Source organism: Macrotis lagotis, chromosome 2 (genome assembly GCF_037893015.1).
Source record: "Macrotis lagotis isolate mMagLag1 chromosome 2, bilby.v1.9.chrom.fasta, whole genome shotgun sequence".
Classification (NCBI taxonomy): Eukaryota; Metazoa; Chordata; class Mammalia; order Peramelemorphia; family Peramelidae; genus Macrotis; species Macrotis lagotis.
The window spans coordinates 94,353,444-94,373,101 of NC_133659.1; the positions used below are offsets into that span (position 1 = coordinate 94,353,444).

At 34.2% G+C, this 19,658-nt stretch overlaps 1 protein-coding gene across 1 annotated transcript in view; it reads left to right on the forward strand.

Moving 5' to 3' along the window:
* Window positions 1-14,467: 14,467 nt before the first annotated feature.
* The window catches only part of CFH (complement factor H), a 90,411-nt gene continuing 85,220 nt past the window's right edge, over window positions 14,468-19,658 (forward strand). The window contains exon 1 of the mRNA XM_074222276.1: window positions 14,468-14,765. Coding sequence (XP_074078377.1) covers window positions 14,708-14,765 — 58 coding nt within the window. The 5' untranslated portion in view covers window positions 14,468-14,707. The remainder of the gene's footprint in view (window positions 14,766-19,658) is intronic.

The window sequence follows — 19,658 nt, forward strand, 5'->3', positions numbered from 1 at the left end:
TTGAGTTTTTTATTTTATTATTGATTTGATTCCCATATTTCAGATATATACTTATGTTCTTTAAATGATTCCAAGAGACTCAGGCCTTGGGAATATTCCTCTGTCTTTAAGTTCTGCTAGGAGTTCATTTGGCCTCTTCACTCTCCCACTGAGTATTTGGTTGTCCACAAAAAAAGAGAAACTCAATTTGTATAGCAAATATCAGATACAAATTGAGTTTCTCTTTCTTCACTCTGTTGGACTCATACCGCTGGTTTTAATCCTTTGGCTGAGACCATTGAGGAAAGTGACAGTGTTCATGATGATGAATCTGACTAGTTTATATAACATTTCAATTCCTTTGAATATATGCTTAATATATGCTTCCTTTATCATCTATCTATCTGTCTGTCTATCTATCTTAGATGTATAGATATTGAAATAATATATAGTAAAACAAAATTACTCAACAAAGTTTCTTTGAACTAGATAGGCAATGGAATGAAAGTAAAATAAATTTGGTGACAAGGAAAGGGAGAGACACGATGTTCTTAATGAGACAGTGATTTCCTTGATTAGTCATGTTAAAATCATTTCTTTAGTCTGAGTTAGTATTAGACTGTCTCTGAGAAAATTATCCCTTAACTTCTGTGGCAAGAGAATTTATTATGAAAAGGGTTTTGTGTATTTGTTCAATCATTTCATTCAAGTCTGACTCTTCACAATTCCATTTAGGATTTTTGTTTTGGGGAGGTTTGCTTGTTTGTATTTGTAAAAATACTGTAGTGATTTGCCCTTTCCTTCTTCAGCTTATTTTAAAATGAAGGATTGAGATTAAAAGAAAAAAAAAGTTAAATGACTTGCCTAAAGTCAAGTAACTATTTAAGTGTCTGAGGCAGGATTTGAACTGAGGAAGATATCTTCCTGCCCCCAGGCCTGGCACTCTATTTGTTATGCTGCCTTGCTTCTTAGTTTATTTGCTCATACATGAAATATCCTTAAAAAAGGAATGGAAATTAGCATCATAGTGATGCAGGGAATGATGAAGAGAATTGTGAATGTAACAAAGAAAATTAGGTGGAGATGCAAATTGACTAAAACCTAACTGAGATGTAAATTGACTAAAAGTAGAGAATTATGATTGTAACAGAAACAATTAAAGGCTGCTCAAAATGGGTGGAGATCTCCATTCTTGATGTACCATTGATTCACGGTTTAATGTAAAATTTGTATCCTGCTCTCCTTAGGTTTTACCCTCTACCTAACTCCTGGTCCACTAAGAGAAAGGGAGTTCACCTTTTGCCCTCTGGATGAGAGGCAAAACATAAAAACCTGGGTTGGACCCTGACTCAGAGCCACAGTCTTCTCTACCAACCTGTGGCTGTTTCTCTCTCTCTCTCTCTCTCTCTCTCTCTCTCTCTCTCTCTCTCTCTCTCTCTCTCTCTCTCTCTCTCTCTCTCCCCCCCTCTCCCTCTCCCTCTCCCTCTCCCTCTCCCTCTCCCTCTCCCTCTCCCTCTCCCTCTCCCTCTCCCTCTCTGCCTCTGTTTTATTTCTACCCTTGCTTTCCTAAGTCTGAATAACGCTTCTGCATATGCAGAACTGAACTGAACTCAAGTAGCCTTTGGCTTCAGTAGTAACTAGAATTTCTGGTGTCCTTAGGTCTATTATCATCATAATAGCATGTTTGAAGTATGAACTCTGTTCTTACACTATGGACCCGGCTGAGAAAAATCAAGATTTTTTTTCAAATTATTCTCATCCTTTCATAACCCTAGGAAACTGTGTGGGTGAATTTTGCCACTAGCTTGCCTCTCTCCCAAGGAGAGGATTATGAAATGATGGTAGATAACCTCACTAAAATGACAGCTTCCTCCATTTCTATATCTGACAATTTATAATGGGTTTTCAGATATAAACTGCAAAAAGAGATATAAGCCAAGTAGACTAAAGGTCATTCAGAATAATAATGAATAAAGTGACTAATTAATTAATAAGTGGCTAAAGAGTATATGATAATCCATATTGAGTAAGTATTAGAATCAGGATTCATTATGAACATGATATATATGTGTAGTAGCTGGCTACTTGTGCTTGGCTCTGCCAATGAAGAATCATTCAGACTTAGGAAAGCATGAGTGGAAATAAAACAAAAATTTATTTAAAAAAGTTACAATACATCTCCCTTTCTCTTACTAGACCAGGAATTAGGTAGAGGGTAAAGTCTAAGGAGATCAGTATACAAATTTTACATTAAACAATGAATCAATAAATAGTACATCAAGAATGGGGGGGGGGGTCTCTCCACCCAAGTAGCCTTTGAGATTCCAATTGTTTCTGTTACAATCATAAATCCAAGGAGGATCAGGATACAAATTTTACATTAAGCAATGAATCAATGGTACATCAAGAATGGGGGTGTAGGGGGTGTAGGGGGTTGCGGCTAGGTGGCACAGTACATAAAGCACCAGCCCTGGAATCAGGAGTACCTGAGTTCAAATCTGCCCTCAGACAATTAATAATTACCTAACTGTATGACCTTGGGCAAGCCACTTAACCCCATTACCTTTGCAAAAACTTAAAAAAAAATAGGGGTTCTCCACCCAATCAACCTTTGAGATTAAAATTGTTTCTATTACAATCATAATTCTCTACTTAAAGTCAATTTACATCTCAATAGTAGGTGATAGTCAACCCCACCCAATTTTTACATTCACAATTCTCTTTATCTTTCCCCTGCATGGAGTTCCAATGTATGGAGTTCCAATGGCAGTGAAGAAGGTAACAACCAACCCACAATTAGACTATTAAATGGACTTTGCTTAGGGTTCCAAATTCAATCTGAATTTTATGTATATCTGTTCATGATTTTGTATAAATTATGTGGCCACCATTCTTCCTACCCATTAGGCATAGCTAAGCCCCAGGGATGAGGTTTCTTGGAGTAAATTAATGAAACACATATTTTGCCATATCTAGAATGCTCTCTTTATCCTTTTTTTCCTGCATACTCTGTATATTCCTTTTCATTTGTCTAAGTCATAACATTCTCAGGCAGCTAGGTAGTACAATGAATAGAGTACCAGTCCCAAAGTCAGGAAAACTTGAGTTCAAATTCAGCCTCAGACACTTGACAACTAGTTGTGTGAACTTGGGCCAGTCACTTAACCCTGATTGCCTCACCAAAAAACAAACATTCTTTAAAGTCATGATTCAAGATTTACAGTTTTAGCTTGAAGTCTTTAAATCTCCATCACACCAGAGTACAATTTATAAGCACAATTTCATGAAAACTGCATCAAATGGTTGTGGTTTCTCTTTGATTAAGTCTGATAAGCAATGTGGTACAAAGAAATTTCAATTCAAATATCACCTGTGATGAGAGCTTCATGACAGTGAGTAAATCAAAACTTTTCTGATGCTCAGAAAACTCTAAGATAAGTATAGATCTCAGATTTTTAAAAATTTATGTTTATTTATTTATTCATTCATTCGTTTGTTTGTTCATTTATTTATTTATTTATTCATTTTGTTTATTTATTTGTTTGTTTGTTTGTTTGATGAAGGCTGAAAGTATACACTACTATAGAGTCCACTGTTAATTATCCTGAGAGATTTTTCTTGCTTCATTTGTGATCTAGACCAGTTCACCTCTCCTTAGGAGAGGTTCTCCCATGGAGAACAATATTCTTGCTGACCGTAATACTGACATCTCATTGGCATAGTCCACTAAAGGTCAGAACATCTAAACTCAAGATCTCTGCAAGGAACTATAAGATTAATGCCTGAAATAAAAGACCATTTTTTTTTGCCAAAATTTGATCTTATTGATATAGATTTTGATTTACTTATGGCTGTGGTAAATCTATGAGAATTTAAAAGTGTTTTTAAACTGGAATTGGAAGTTAAAAGAAACTCATTTTACTTTAACATCAGGTTATTATACTAAATAGGAGACAGGGAAAGCCTAGACCAATTGAGTCTTCCAAACCAGTTGATAAAATTATAGGGGATCAGATCTAGAATAAGCATATTTGCAATTACTAAGGATATGAGGCAAAAAGCCTTTCAGATTTTGAGTGTTTCATTTACATTTGAAAGGGTCAGGAAATGAGATTGATGATTGGCAGACAATGGACTTGCCTTTGAGTAAGAACTGCCACCCCCTCATTTATATAGGCAAATGGGAGAGTCACAGAGTTTTAAAGCGAGTTGGGAAGGAGGGACTATATGTTTGAGAGAATAGAGAAAAGAGTTTGGGGAAAAGATTTCTGCTTTTAAGGAAGTTCTAGAGGACTTACATGCAGCATATCTCAATTCTTTCCATTCCCCTTCTTTACTTTCCCACTCAACTTTGGAATAATTCAAGAGAAGTGAGTGACTGGAGGAAAAGTTCTACATGCACACACACACTGAGAGCTGTTTTTAGAGACATGGTTTTCTCAGCTCCAAGGCTGTATCTTGAAGGATTATAATGGGAGAAAGAGCTTGTGCTTATGAAGCAGAGTTATAAAAGATGTTGTAATTGGAAACAAATTTTGTAATCTTTTACACTGTTAAATTCTGTTAGAGTGGAAAATATAAAGAAGGAGAAATATAGAAGAAATGCCTGGCCAGTAAGAAGATGTCATCTGTGCCTGTGCTGTAAATTGATTCCTTTTGTTCCATTATTAAATGTAAATTCACCACCTCTCCTAATTTCCTCTTCCCCTCTAGTTTACAGTCTATCTGATTTCAGTCATGCAGAAAGAGAGGGATTCTCCCCTTTGTCCATAGTTTCCTATGGCTTCTATGTCTAGAGCACAGATTCTCTTGCATCTCATCCCAGTCAGTTCTTCTGAAGGTCTTTCTCTCTCTCTCTGACTGATCTTCTCTTTCTCAAAACTTGTCTAGTCTTTTGTTATTCACCCCAGCTTCAAGGTACTTGCTGTTCCTCCAGGAGGAGAAAAGGTTTTAATCCATAAACTTTACAGGCTGGTGAAAATAAATCCTAAACTTCCAACTCCAGGTCTAGGTCTGTATGTGAATTCTTTCTCTTGTGAGAACCATTAAATCTTAATTGCTGACACCAATCTTCTGGCAACACTTGAGTTGTGATCCTGCAGCTTTTGAGATTTGTAAGTATAATGGTTAATACTCATAGGGAAGAGAACTAAAGAACCTTTTTACTAGTCCTTTCCTAAAGGTGCTGGTTCTTTATGAAATATCCTAGAATTTAACTAGCCAAGATTTTTAAATTTAATTCACAAACTGAGGACTCCATGCTTTCACTGTGCTCTGTAAATTTCAGAAAAATAACATATCCAGTCAAGATGTCTTGTCCATCTAGCAACAGTGTTGAGATTATTAAGAGAATACATTAGAGAGTATAAGGGGTCCTGAGAAATCAGAATGATATACTGGTTATAAAGTTAGTTAGCATTAAGAAGGTGTGAATTTAACCAGTTTCTCACACTTACTAGCTGTGTGACTTTTAGGAAAGTTACTTAATCCCTCTAGCACTAAGGCAATTCTTTAGGACTATGTAATACAGATATATTAATTTACATCAGTGGGAGGAGTTTCTACACTGAAATTTCCATCCTTCAATACCAATCACAATACCAAATCCAGTACCCATTCTCCTTCCCCAATTTTTTATTCAAATTCAGAACATGGTAGGTAAGCACATCCATACTAGATAAAAAGTAATTATGTTAAAGTGATTGGCTCACTCATTTTCATTGCAACCTGTTATTCTATTTAATATTGGGACTACATCATTATTTTTTTAAAAAACATTCATATACAACTTTCCACATTTCACATTGTAAAACATAGTTAAGGTTTCATTTCTACAGGGGTATAAGAGAAATAGATTGAGACCAGAAGCTTACTAAAAGATGATTAGGAGAAGACAGAGAAAGATTTGGATTAGGATGTAGGAAAGGAAGTCAGTAATCTACAGTGGACTGAAAGGAATTTGATTTTACATTTGATTGGTAAGAATCTGAACTGAAAGGATGAGGGACACCCAGATTCTCATCTGGATGTGCACAACAGGAAACATATCTTTATACATTAAATGTTATGTAAACCAACAAGTTTAGAGGGATCCAAATTGCTTAATAAAGATATTAAATCAAAGTTGTTTTTACTATAATCATATAAGATATTTCAGGGACATGAAATTAATTAAAAATAAGATTGTGTAGGACTGAGAGAAATATGCTAGGCTGATCATATAGAGTTGTAACCTCTGGACTACCCAGCCAGTGGGGAAGCAGAGGAAGGACTAAGCATTCAAAATAGGATAAAAGACTGAACAGCCCACAAGTTTCAAATTGTTTCTTTCCATGGTTAGATACCCCCTCTTGCAGGGCTATATCAATAAAATTTTCTTCCTGATTTCACCAGTGAACATGTGGTCATTTTAGTAAGAAATAACCTCTTTTTCTTGATTATTTCCGACCACATGAATGTTATTCATATAAAGAGATGTGCCATAGCTAAAATTAGATTGGGAATATAATTCGGTCATTCATGCAGTCCAACTCAGTTTTATAGCTAACTCCATTTGCAGAAGACTGGTGGTTGGATCTTAAAATGACAGACTTGAACAAATACATCTATCCTGGAAGCCTGTTCTGTCCTAGCTATTAGTAAGATACTATTAGGTCAAATCTTCTGTCAATAATCTTCAGCAGTCATTAGGTTCTCAAGAGCAGATTGCACTTGATTTTGGACATTGTTTCTTAAAAGCAGGGAAATTTCTACTTATGTATACTATGACTTAATTTCTACTTATGTATGCTATGACTTAATTTTTTATTGCCTACTATTTCTTCAGTTCCAGTGTCCAGAAATACTTTTTCAGTTTTGGAGAAAGCAAGTAAGTATTCTATGATGTTTGCATTGGAGTATTTTTTTTTTTGCATCTTTGTAATCCATATAATACATCATTAAAATATGTCCCCCTTTGGACAGATCTTTAAGACAGATCTAGAAGCACCAAATGGAGCAAAATGTAATTGGCTTTTTTAAATTATTCAGGTTAATTATGTACAAGACATATTATCCTAGCCTAGACTGTATACTTCTGTAAAAGACACTTTTTTTCTTGGGAAGAGTTCAAAATGCCATTATTTAATGTGAAAAGAATTAGAGACCATCATTACATCAATGACCAAATCACTGTCTAAAGGAGAAAATTGTGGATTATATTCTCAGGAAATGAGTGGAGTGCTCCCCCTATTGGTGAAATGAAATGCTAGATCTTGCACTGAGTTTGAACACATAGAGCTTTCTGTTACCTGCAAGACTGGTGAAGAGGATGGGACTTTGTGCAAAACTGTCATTTGCTAAAGGTCATTTCAAATGACATTTTGTGATCTTTGGAAATCTGATAAAATTTCAAAGGTTCTTTTTTTCTTGTTACATTTTACCTGCTGAGAACTTCTCTTTTTTTTTTCTTATAAGAACAGGATTCAATAAGATATCTAAACAATAGATCGAACTAAAAATTGGAGCCTCCTCTTTGATATGATGTCCTTTGGAATCATACAATGGAATCATATCAAGATGAAAGGTCTGTATTTTATACATTAAAGCCTGAACCTGGATTCTTTCAACATGCTAACTTAAACATTTCCCTTCAACCCATGAAGGTTTGTGGTGCTATAGCTCTATATAAGCTCATCTCTAAGGTTGTTTTAAATCCATTGAAAATGTCAACAAGATTTGATATTTCATATTTTAAGCTAATACTGTCTATATACTTGGGCATAGGCAATCTAGAGACTAATAACAGCTCAAACAGGGAAGGGAAAAATTCAGACAGGATTAAGTAATGTAAATATAGAAGACAGCTAAGACTTTGAATATGTCAGGGATAAGTTTACAAAGTCATGAAAACTAAGGTAGGCCTAAAACCTAAAAAGTAAATTGAAAGAATTTGTTGGATGCAAATATCATTAACAAAACTTCCAAACAAAATCTACCAATTGTTTCTGTTTGAACAGTTGTACAAGTAATTTCCAAGTGGTAGAAATCCAGTATGTAAGTGGAATCATATACATACCATATGTCATCATAGAAGAACTGTTCTTAATGTCCTCTCACAACCATTAGATCGGGCCATTTTTCAATATCTATACACTGTTCTTCCTTTTACCTTTTGAATGTATCTTCACTATCTTCAAGCTAAATCTATTTCCTAAATCATAAAGGGATAATAAACTATATAATTCACAAACCTTTAGGGAACCCAAATTATAGACCCTTCAAATGTTGAAATACTATCTTGCCCAATATCATGAATTGGTTCTAAGAAAACATAGTATTAGAAGAAATAATATTACAGGGGTCAGTTAGTCCATTAGCTTTACCACAATTGTCTGGGTTTTTTTCTTTTTCCTTTTTTTTTGTTTTTTGCAAGACAATGGGATGAAGAGACTTGCCCAAGGGCACACAGTTACTGAGTATCAAGTGTCTGAGTCTGGATTTGAATTCAGAGCCTCCTTACTCTAAGACTGATACTCTAGACACTCGTGTCACCTAGCTGCCCCCACAATTATCTGGTTTTTGATAAAAATATATTGACATTACTGCAAAAACAAAATTGGTTAGGGCAACATTATGAAAAATATTGGTCATAGTAAATTGTAAGCTCATGAAAAGTAGAGTTTACCTTTTTTCTTTGTATTCCCAGTACTTAACAGTGTCAGGTATATATGAATGCTCAATAAATTCTTACTGAACTAAATTGAAATGTTCATTCAATGTCAGTCAAAAGTCAACATTTTTTACTTGTCAAATATTCCTCTTACAAAATTCCTCACCTTTTTCTAATTCTAATTCTACTTTCCTTAAAATCTGCTGCCATTCAGGTATTTCTGAACAACCCTAGCTTTTCCTACTCCCCATTTCCTCTGATTACCTGAAATAATTTTTGTCCCTCTCACTCATTTAAGCTTGAACATTTCACATTTCAGGTGGTAGGATAGGTAGAGGGCTATGTCTAGAGTCAGGAAGAACAAAGTTCAAATTCAGCCTCAGACATTTCCTAGCTGTTGTGCTTCACTGGACAGAACTTTGGTTTTGGAATCAGGAGAATGGGGTCTGAATCCAACCCAGACATTTGCTTGTTATGTGAACTTGGATAAATCACTTAACCCTGATTGCCTCATATTCAGGATCATTTCCAGTCACATCCTGATTCATATCTGGCCACTGGAACCAGATGACTCTGGAAGAAGTGAGACTGGTGACCTTAGCACAATGCCCCCTCACTCATCCAATTCACATACTTGTCATGGCATCCCCCACCCCCCGATATCATGGTCTTATTTAAGGATGAAGGACAAATTATTATTATTATTATATCACAACTTTTTTTGGCCCAATTTCCTCCTCTGTCAAATGAGATTAATAATAGCATCTACCTCCCATAGTTGTGAGGATAAAATGAGTTAATAATTGCAGAGTGCTTGGCCCATAAGAAGTGTTACATGAATGTTAGCTGTTATTATTATTTGCCATATATATGTATATAAATACACACACGTGTGTGTGTGTGTGTGTGTGTGTGTGTATGCATATGTGTCCTATCTCCCCACCTGGACTATAAATCTTTCAGAGGATCCTCTTCTTATACACATTAGCAGTTCCAGAATATAATAAGCAAAAAGAAAATCAATACCACTGCTGATATTTTACTCATTTTCCATTCTTTATCCATTTATTCCCATTTTTTTATCCATTTTTCACATATATTCAATGCTTTAAAAATTGAATTTCAGTGAACTAAGCTTTGATTTATGCTTCCAAATCTTTTAGCTAGTATTATCACATTAACATGGATAATGTGGGGCATCTAGGTGGCACAGTGGATAGAGTATTGGCCCTGGACTCAGGAGGTCATGAGTTCAAATCTGACCTCAGACACTTAATAATTTCCTAGCTGTGTGGCCTTGGGCAAGTCACTTAACCCCACTGCCTTGCAAAAAACAACAGAACAAAAATATAGATAATGCATTGATGTTTTTGCTAAAAGAAATCCAAAATGCAACTGCAGTGCTTGGAGCAGATTCTTGTCTCATAGTTTTGTGGTTTTCTCTCATAGATACCCTATATGGTCTGAAACTAAATGACAATTTTTTCATATTGAAGAAACACATATTCAACATATGCAACATATTCAAGAAACACATATGAAATATCTACTGTTTTCAGGTACTACTCTTGGCCCTAGAGATACAAAGACAAAAATAAATAGCCCCCTGGCCTCAGGGAGGTCCTGAGTCATCTGTTCTAATAATGTTTCTTCATTTATTAGAGCAACATTTGGCAACACTGAATAGACATAACCTTCACCTCTCTAGCTTCCCAGTAGGAGGAATGGGTTTGAGAAGGGAAATTAGCTGAGAGAAATGCTACCACCCCTTCCACTTGGTGTGTGCTTCTTCTCCCACTCAGTTTGAGTTTCTGAAAGTTTCCCTCATAGCTAAAAATGTGTCAGGAATATATAGAGTTCTGAGGTCCTTAGTATCTGGGGCCCACTTGCAAGGTAATCAGTCCCAGTCTTTCCTGAACTGTTAGAGAATCTACCTTTTCATTTTCCAGATAAGGAAATAGAAGCTCAGAATGACTAAGTGACTTGCCCAGGTTCATATAACTGATGATAAAGATGATGTTTTGTCCTTTGTTTTAAAAGAAGGCCATGATATCAGGGGAGATGGTGCCATGAGAAGCACATGAATTGGATTTGAGTGAGGAGGGAATAAATCACCAGCCTCATTTTCTCCTTCTTGTATATCTGGCTCCAGTGGCCAGATGTGGATCAGGACGAATGGAGATGAGCCTAGATGAGAGGCAGTCAGGATTAAGTGACTTGACCAAGGTCACAGAGCTAGTGTCTGAGGCAGGATTTGAACTCCAGTCTCCTGACTCCAAGGTCACTGCTCTAGCCATTGTGTCCTTAGCTGCCTTGTACATATATTAGTGTTCAAGATGATTTTTGAATTCAGATCTTCTTGACTTCATGTATAATATTATAGCACCTTGCCTCCCCTTGGCCTGCTTTAGCTATTCTGGATTCTATAAGCACTGCCTTGACCAGAAGTGTGAAGTGCCTGATAATTTGAAAAGGAATATACATACATATATACATAATATATACATAATACAAATGCACATCTCACATACATACATACATATGAATATATATATATATATGGCACCAAAAGCCTCTTGACTGCAGTCTCCAATTTGCTTGTTCTCTGTTAATGCAAGCTATGTTAATTATCTGAAATAAAATTTGAGTTAATATAGTGAACTTGGAGAATATGAGAATTCTGTATGGTGACATCAATTAAAAACCATTTTATTAATTTTTTTGGTATATTAGGGCAATAGTTCACAATAGCTTTCAGACAATACTCTCACCACTATCACCATCTTCACTACCCCACCATCATCATCATTACCATCCTTACTTTTATCTCATTCTTTCCATCTTTTCTGATAAGAGTCACAAGTTGAAAATCCACTACTATTATTTTACTATTTATTTGCTATTAATAAATATTTGTAAATAAACATTAAGCTAATAGGAGTAGAGTTAGGCTCAAAGTACTGGAAGCAATAGAGTAAACTTGAAAAAATGAGAAGGGCATTATTATAGTCATCCTAGTAACAACATCTTTTATTGAATAACTTTTACATCTTGATTTTTAGTTCTCTAGAGAAGACAATTATTAGGTAATTCATTATTGTTAATTGGCATCATTAAATTCTAGATTTTCTTAAGAAAGGAAAATTTAAAATTATTAAGTATTAGTTTTTAATTTGAGTATTTATTTTTACCTAATTCTACTCTATTTTTCTTAAAATGTAGCTTCCTAATTTTCAAACACAAGAGGTAAAAGAAATAGACAAGTAAGTAACCCATAGGTGACTCTTTATTGGACCCTTAGTATAGGACCATTATTTTGTAAACCCAGATAGGACTCTCCAAGTTGAAGCTATAATCTCCTCTTGGTATGCTGTTTGGCTAGAACTTTGAGTCTGAGGTTCATTTCATGAAGTGCTTTGTTGCACTAGCTAGTAACCTCGTGGGCTGTCTCTAGTATTTCCATTGTTACTGGTCCAAGTTGGAGCTGTGGCAACCAAGACCTATGATACCGGTCTACACCAGCAGTCCTGTCTTAGTCACTTGACTGTAAGCAAAAATTTCTATCTTCTGAGGGAAAGATGACCCACTATAATTTCTCCTTCCATTTCTTGATTACTTATTCCTGGCTTTCTTCTTAGACCATTGTTGGAGTAGTTTTGATCTATTCTACTATCCTGTAGGCATAAAGATAAAAAGATATTATTGTTTATAAACATTTCAAATACTGCCTTTTATATAAATAAAAATCAGTTTTCCTATTTGATCTTTCTCTAGGAGTATCATTCAGTAGCAAGTCTGTAGGTGTGAGGTTTAAATTCCAAATGAGACCTGGGAACCTGGAAAGACCATGAGGACAAGAATCATAATGTCCTCTTGGTCAGTCCATCTGAGGTCTCTAAAAGTTTGCAGCCCCTTACTTCAGGTAGGCCTGATAGAGGCAAGCAGAGCCTGGTCCTTACACAAAATCCCAAGCCATGAAATAAGGCTAGAAGGATGAAGTTTTTTGAGGGTTTTTTTTTTAACCTTCCAGGTTAGACAGAGCTGGGAGCTGCAAAAGGAATGGCAGAGAGGATTAGTCACTGGCAACAAAATTTATATTCAAGAAGGTGCAAAACCAAGAGAATAATTTATGCTATCATAACATTATAAAAACAAACTTTTTTTAAAAGTCATGAACTTCCATAAGCATAATGATATCACAATGATAAACATGATAATATCATATGACTCCAGAGGGCTTATAACTTACCTCCAGAGAAGTAACAAACTAAGCTACAGAATGAGAGATATTTTTGGAATTGGCCAATATGGAAATTTGTTATGCTTGACTGTATTTACTTTCACAACACTTTTGTTTATCTTTTCTTTTTTTCAATGAGCAAGGAGATAGAAGGCAGAAAAAAGTTTGAAAAAATTTTGAAAATAGATTTGAATAAAAATATAGGATAAATATAATGTTTGACAGAACCATTATAAAAGAAAAAGTAGCAAATAATTGCATTGTAGTAAAGGATCAAACTTATTAGCTCTAATTTTAACATTATCTCGCACCCTGAAACCTCTCCAATATATACAGATATATTAATTTCATCAGGATAACACTCTAATGACTTGTGGATGTTTAAGCTAAAAACTGGGTCATTAAAAAAAATCACAACTGAGAACTCTTTGATCTTCCTCTTATTTACCCAAATTAAAGTTATAACCAATGCTTGTAGATTTAGAGCAAATTCCTGTTTTTAGTAAATTTTCTATTCTGTCACTGTATCATTGTAAATGTTTCTGGGATATATGAGTGATAGACTCAGCCATAAAAGTAGCCCTGATGTTAGCTTAGGGGGAATTGCAAGACTAAGATGGCACTTTTTGGAAAGGTAAATAGAAGCTCAGAATGAATAATCATGTAAAAACAGGCATCATTGAAGAATATTATTCAAAAATTTTAAATGTGGTTAGGGTTTCAAATTTGACTTACTTTCCATAAAATATATTTTTTCCTGAATTTTTTCTTCTAGAAATATAGTCAATCCAGTACTTTTGCCTAATTAAAAAAAGAAAGCCAAAAAATATAACACATTGTCTTGGGGAATAAAACATAGATAAAAATATACTGAATAGAGAAAAAAAAAGAAAGAAGAACCCATCTTGTCAGATTTTTGCAGTTTGGGAACTTTAGCAGCTCTGGTTTTTCTATTTTATTTTTTAGGTTTTTTTTTCCAAGGCAAATGGGGTTAAATGGCTTGCCCAAGGCCACACAGCTAGGTAATTATTAAGTGTCTGAGGCTGGATTTGAACTCTGGTACTTCTGACTCCAGGGCCAGTGCTCTAGGCCACCTAGCCGCCCCTTGGTTTTTCTATTTTTAGCACTTTAGATTATTATGTTGGGTTTCAGTAGTAGTAATAAGTTGTTGTTTTTACAAATAAAAATAAAATTTCTGGGGTGAGGAATAAAATTAATGGGTTATTAAAGAACCTGGAAACAGAGTAGGTCAGATCAGCATTCTTTGCAAAGTTTACACAAGTTATCTGAGTTGATTGTGAAAGCATTGACCAGTCTGAAGTACTCTAAATGAAAGATTTAAAAAAAAATTAGTATTTACTTCCTTTCTCTTCCTTTTACTGTCCCCTTTTTTGAATAGGTTTAATTAAGCAGTCATTCAGTTTCAGTAAATGGGAGGAGGGGTAGATACAGAAAGTATTCTTTAACTGGTTCTTTGCACAATCTGGGAACTTGAAAATAATCCAGTTGAGAACATGCCTATATTTCCAATGACAAATCAGAATGGAGGTCATAACTCTAACACTGAGTGGGAGGACACAGAATTCTGTTCAAACACTGGAAAGGAATGAGAGATTTGCTGAGATTTTTAGTTTGATATTTTTTTAGGTGTGGCTTTTTTTTTTTGAGATTTGCTCAAATTTCTAGTAGGTGGGACCTTTAGTTAGTGGACTTTATTCAGGCAGTATTTTTTCAACTTTTGTCTGAAACAAGATCTCACTTGGAGCAGTCGGGAGAGAACATTACACCGAATCAGTAATATCTAACTCCTAAATGTATCTTGCTTTCAGGTCCAAAAAATGAGATTTTTAGCAAAGATTGTTTTATTTCTATTATGGACTATCTGTGATTCACAAGGTAAGGAGAGGGGATTTTGGTCACCTCTAAGGAAACTAAAAAAATTTATTATTATGCTTTGTAGAGAAGTACTAAAATGGGGTGGGGTGGGGAAAGATTAAATTATTGATTGCAATCACATTCCTGTTCTATTTCTATAGTTCATGCATGTTTTGATATGTAAAAAATGTTAACTATTTCAATGGCATATTTAAATGATTCTTTTTATAATTTTACTTCCTGGTAAATATTACAACATTGTTTTTTGAAGTAGTCCTTTTTGAGGCACTAAGTTTCTTAAAGAGTACCTATTCTTGATTCATATTGCTGACAAAAAATTTTTGCTGAAGTATTATTTTACTCTTCTGAGGATTTTTACATGAAATGCTATAGACACTAAAAATATATATACTATTATTCTGGATTTATGGCTAACCTAGACCATGTCTATGTCTAGAGATCAACATATTTCTTTTCAATTTTCAATATCTTTGGAGGGTTTGGGAGAAAATAATGCTGATATACCATGAATATAAATTCCTTATTGGACCTCTATAAACATCTTCATCAATTCAAGTTAGTGGAAAATTCAATCTATAAATTGATAGCTTTATTCCATAATTAGGTTCCTTTCAAGAATTACTTTTGCTATGAATTGAAGAAAAAATGCTCTATTAAATGCAATATTCTGGTAGGGAAATAAAATGAGATAGACTTTTCTCAGTATAGTGAAAAAAATGATGAATTAACTTTTGTTATCACATATTTTTAAAAAATCTACTGTTACACAGCAAATTGAGTACTTTGAATTTGCATGTAAGATAAGATGATTGTTAACTAGGAATAATATTTGATGTATCTGCTTTATCAAACTGTATTAAGCATCTTTGATTTGAGGAAGTCATGATGTAGGATAAAGTTTTGAATTTGAAGTTAATAGGGAGCTGAGTTCAAATCTTACCATTGACACTGACTAAATGTGTGACAGTGAACAATTCACATGATTCTGGATTTGTTTCCTTATCTGCAAAATGGGGATAATCATACCTTTAGTATCTACCTTACAAGGTTGTTCTGATGATCTAATAAGATATTGTCTGTGAAATGTTTTACAAACCTTAAAGAACTATATAGATCTCAACTATTATTTTTCTTATGATTAACAGAAATATGGTATGTAACATTTTTATATGTTTAAATTTTAAGTTCACAGATCCCATGTTAAGAATTCTTGATTTAAAGGTTAAGTTGAAACATTTAAAGGATTCAACAAATCAGCGTGTATGTGTATAGAGTTAAATTAGGCAGTGGTGGAAATTTTAGGCAAAGGAAATGGGGGGGAATAAATTAAGACAGGGAAGCATTAACCATGTTAAGGATTGGATGGAAGAGGCAAAAAGTGGAACAGGGAAGGTGGTAACTCAGTTTAAACTGGAAGATAATATGGAAAACAAGTAATAAGAACAAAATTTAGACAGATAGCAAGGTGCCAGATTTTGGAGAATTTTAAATGCAAGATCTAAGGCATTTCAACATTATCCATATTTGTATTTATTTCTCACTTAAAAATGTTGAATTTGCTGTTCATATATTTATTTATGACTTAGGTGGTAATGAGAACCTATACATATTAGATAATAAGGAGAGGGAATACAGAAAAAAGGTAGAATAAATTATACATGTTAATTCATTATAAATGAGGCATGAAGAAGTTCTAGCATAATTAAAGATAGCCATAAGCTTTCAAAAATAGGGGGGTTGTTGAACAACAACCATGAAAACAAAGCTAAAAATTATAATTATAATGTCCCATCTTGACTCTAGAGAAAAGTAGCAAATGCTAATCTCCCTCCCTTCTTTGCCAAAGACAAAGGATACCAAATGTGAAATATTGTATATTTTCTGTCAGTTAGAGATATGTTAATTTTGCTAAACTCTATTTTTCCATTTGCTAAAAATCTTTGTTGCAAGGAATGGTGCATATGTGGGAGGGATGAGGATTATGCATATTTTGAGAGAGAGAAAGTGTTATAAAAGGTATCATCCCTGTCCTATTGTGCTTTCATGCATTTGCACAGATGAGATTCATGCTTAAAATGTATTATATTCATTTAAGGTCTTGGTCTAGGACCGATAATTCCCCTGTCATGAAATCTCTCTTGGTCTCTACAGCTTCTCTTAAAGTCCACTATTCCATGAAAATTATTAGAGTTTACTTTTTCCTTAATGCATTGATTTACCTTTCATAACTTCTGGTAGAATGTAATCTTCTTGAGAATAAGGACTACATCTATTATTATTGTCTTCCTTCCTTCCTTCCTTCCTTCCTTCCTTCCTTCCTTCCTTCCTTCCTTCCTTCCTTCCTTCCTTCCTTCCTTCCTTCCTTCTCTCTCTCTCTCTCTCTCTCTCTCTCTCTCTCTCTCTCTCTCTCTCTCTCTCTCTCTCTCTCACTTTTATTTTTTCTTTCTTAATTGAACTACATGGCATGGGACTCCTCCAAGTTACTGATGATAAAATGTAAAAAAAAAAGCTGGATAATGTAAAGAGCAGAGTCCCTTGATGCACTGTTAGAAATTTCTTTGGACATATCTAGCCCAAACTTTTGTAAATTTGTCTGATGGGGCTATTATGTATTCCATGTTTCTATACTTTTTTTTTTAACAAGGGTATCATTTGGATCTTTGATAAATGAAAATACATTACAGTATTTCTGTGGAACCTTAAATTCTTAGACTATTCAGGACAAAGAACAAACATATATGTGAAAATTTCTTGAAGAGTATGGAACATTACTCTCTACTGCTTCTTGATACAAACTGTCATGCTCTTTACCATGGTTCTTATCCATGGCCATTGCCCTTTTTATGTGGAGTTGTTCTGATACTTACAGTCACATTTCTTCATCCCTAGGACTTCTCCACTTAGGAACTTTCATCCTGCCAGCCCCATTCTGCCTTTGATCTCTGACCTGTATTCCCATTTCATCTTTGGTTACAGACAAAAATATCTGGTTGACTCAGATGACTAGATCTCTAGAGTCAGATAGGTGAGGGTACTCTGTAATCTGTAATGTTGAAAAACACATTTTTTTGAAGACTGGTTTCAAATACAGGAAAAGTATAAAGTTCTGAACATTCTGTTTTCCATGGTGAAATAGTTTTGCTCTAATCTTCACATCCATGACTGTCTTTGACTATCCTGAAAAAATCTTGCACTTTATTCAGTATCACCAGGTTAGGTACTCTTCTTTTCCCTTAAATTTATTCCCAATAAGTTCATTGATGACCGTTGTAGCAAGTTATAAAATGGATAAAAATTGTTTTCCCATCTTGCTTTCAATACATTTTTGCTTTCTCAATATTCCATGTTTATCCAGAATCCCTGAACTGATGCTCACAGAAGCAATGTGGTATACTGGAAACAACAGAAAATGAGGAGGGGATCAGAAAGATATAATGGAATGAGTATTGAACTTGGAACTTGAGATTCTGAGTTGGAATAATGCCTCTTTTACTTCCTATCTATATGATTTTGAATAAATTTCTTCATTTTTTATCTTTAACAATTTCATTTTGTTTATTGCATTTTAGAGGTTATTTCATGTTCGCTGTTAGGAAAAGTGCATTTATCATAATTAGTGATTTGTTATACAGAATTATATTCAGAAAAGTGTATTTTCAGCAATCTCTAATGAAAGGTTGCTGGTTTTGGTGGTTATGAGGACTTTACCTATTATTTCCTATAGATTCAATATATCAATATTTGTCTTTCTGATTTTCATGGAGTTTTCTAGGAATATTATCCTCACAACTGAAATTTGAGGATTAACTATAATTTCAGAAGAAAGAATGCACTTCCACTTAGTGGTTTAGGAAAACCTCATAAAAAGTGTTACCTGAACTAGGTTTTCAAATAAATTTAATCAAAAGTAGAAGCAATCCTTTTGCTTCTCCTTAATTAAATCTCTCCAACTCACCTGAGTAACTTTTCCAACCCTTTTAATTCCTCCCCAATCTTCCTATGGGGCCATTTACCCTTACCTTCTCACCCAAAAGCCTTGTCTCATATTTCAACAAGGGCTATTTGTCTACCATTTTTCATCTCATAGCACCCAGATGCCTTCTGGCCTTTCTCCTGTTTCATCCCTGTCTCAAGTAATAAAGTGTCAAGGCAATATCCTCTCCATCTTCTTCAACAGATTGCTTCCTTCTTCATCCCCATCATGTTCCCTAATCTTCAATCTTTCCCTGTCTACTGGCAAATATGTCATTGTCTCCCACTTCCTAAAAAAACCCTTATTTTAATCCATCTACTTCTGACAGGTAATGTTCCATATATATATATATATATATATATATATATATATATATATATATATATATATATTCTCCCTTTTGTGAGATAATATTTGTAAAGTGTTTAGCACAACTTCTATTTTGCTCCCCAAAATAGTTTTTTTAAAGGTTAAATTTGTTTTAAATTTTTTTTGTTTTCTGTTAGCGAAAGAAAATAAATAAAAAGCAAAAACATTTAAATTGTCAGCTTTAAAAATAAACAGTAACAACAACAAAAAAACCCTGAGTTCAAATCTAGCTTCTGACCCTTACAAAGTGTGTGTCCCTGGGCAAGTCACAACCCTTGTTTTTCTCAGTTTTCTCATCTCTAAAATGAACTGGAAAAGTAAATGACAAGCCACTTTAGTAACTTTACCAAGAAAACACTAAATTAAATCATAACAATTGGACATGGCTGAAACATGACTGAACAACAATAATATAAAATAATTTGCTATATTTTTAATTTTTTAAAAATATTCTTTATTAGTAGTTGTTAGCTTTTTATGGGAAAAGGTTAAAAATAATAAATGACTGAATTTTCTAAATTATTTTTAATTTTAGTTAAATAAGATTTTAT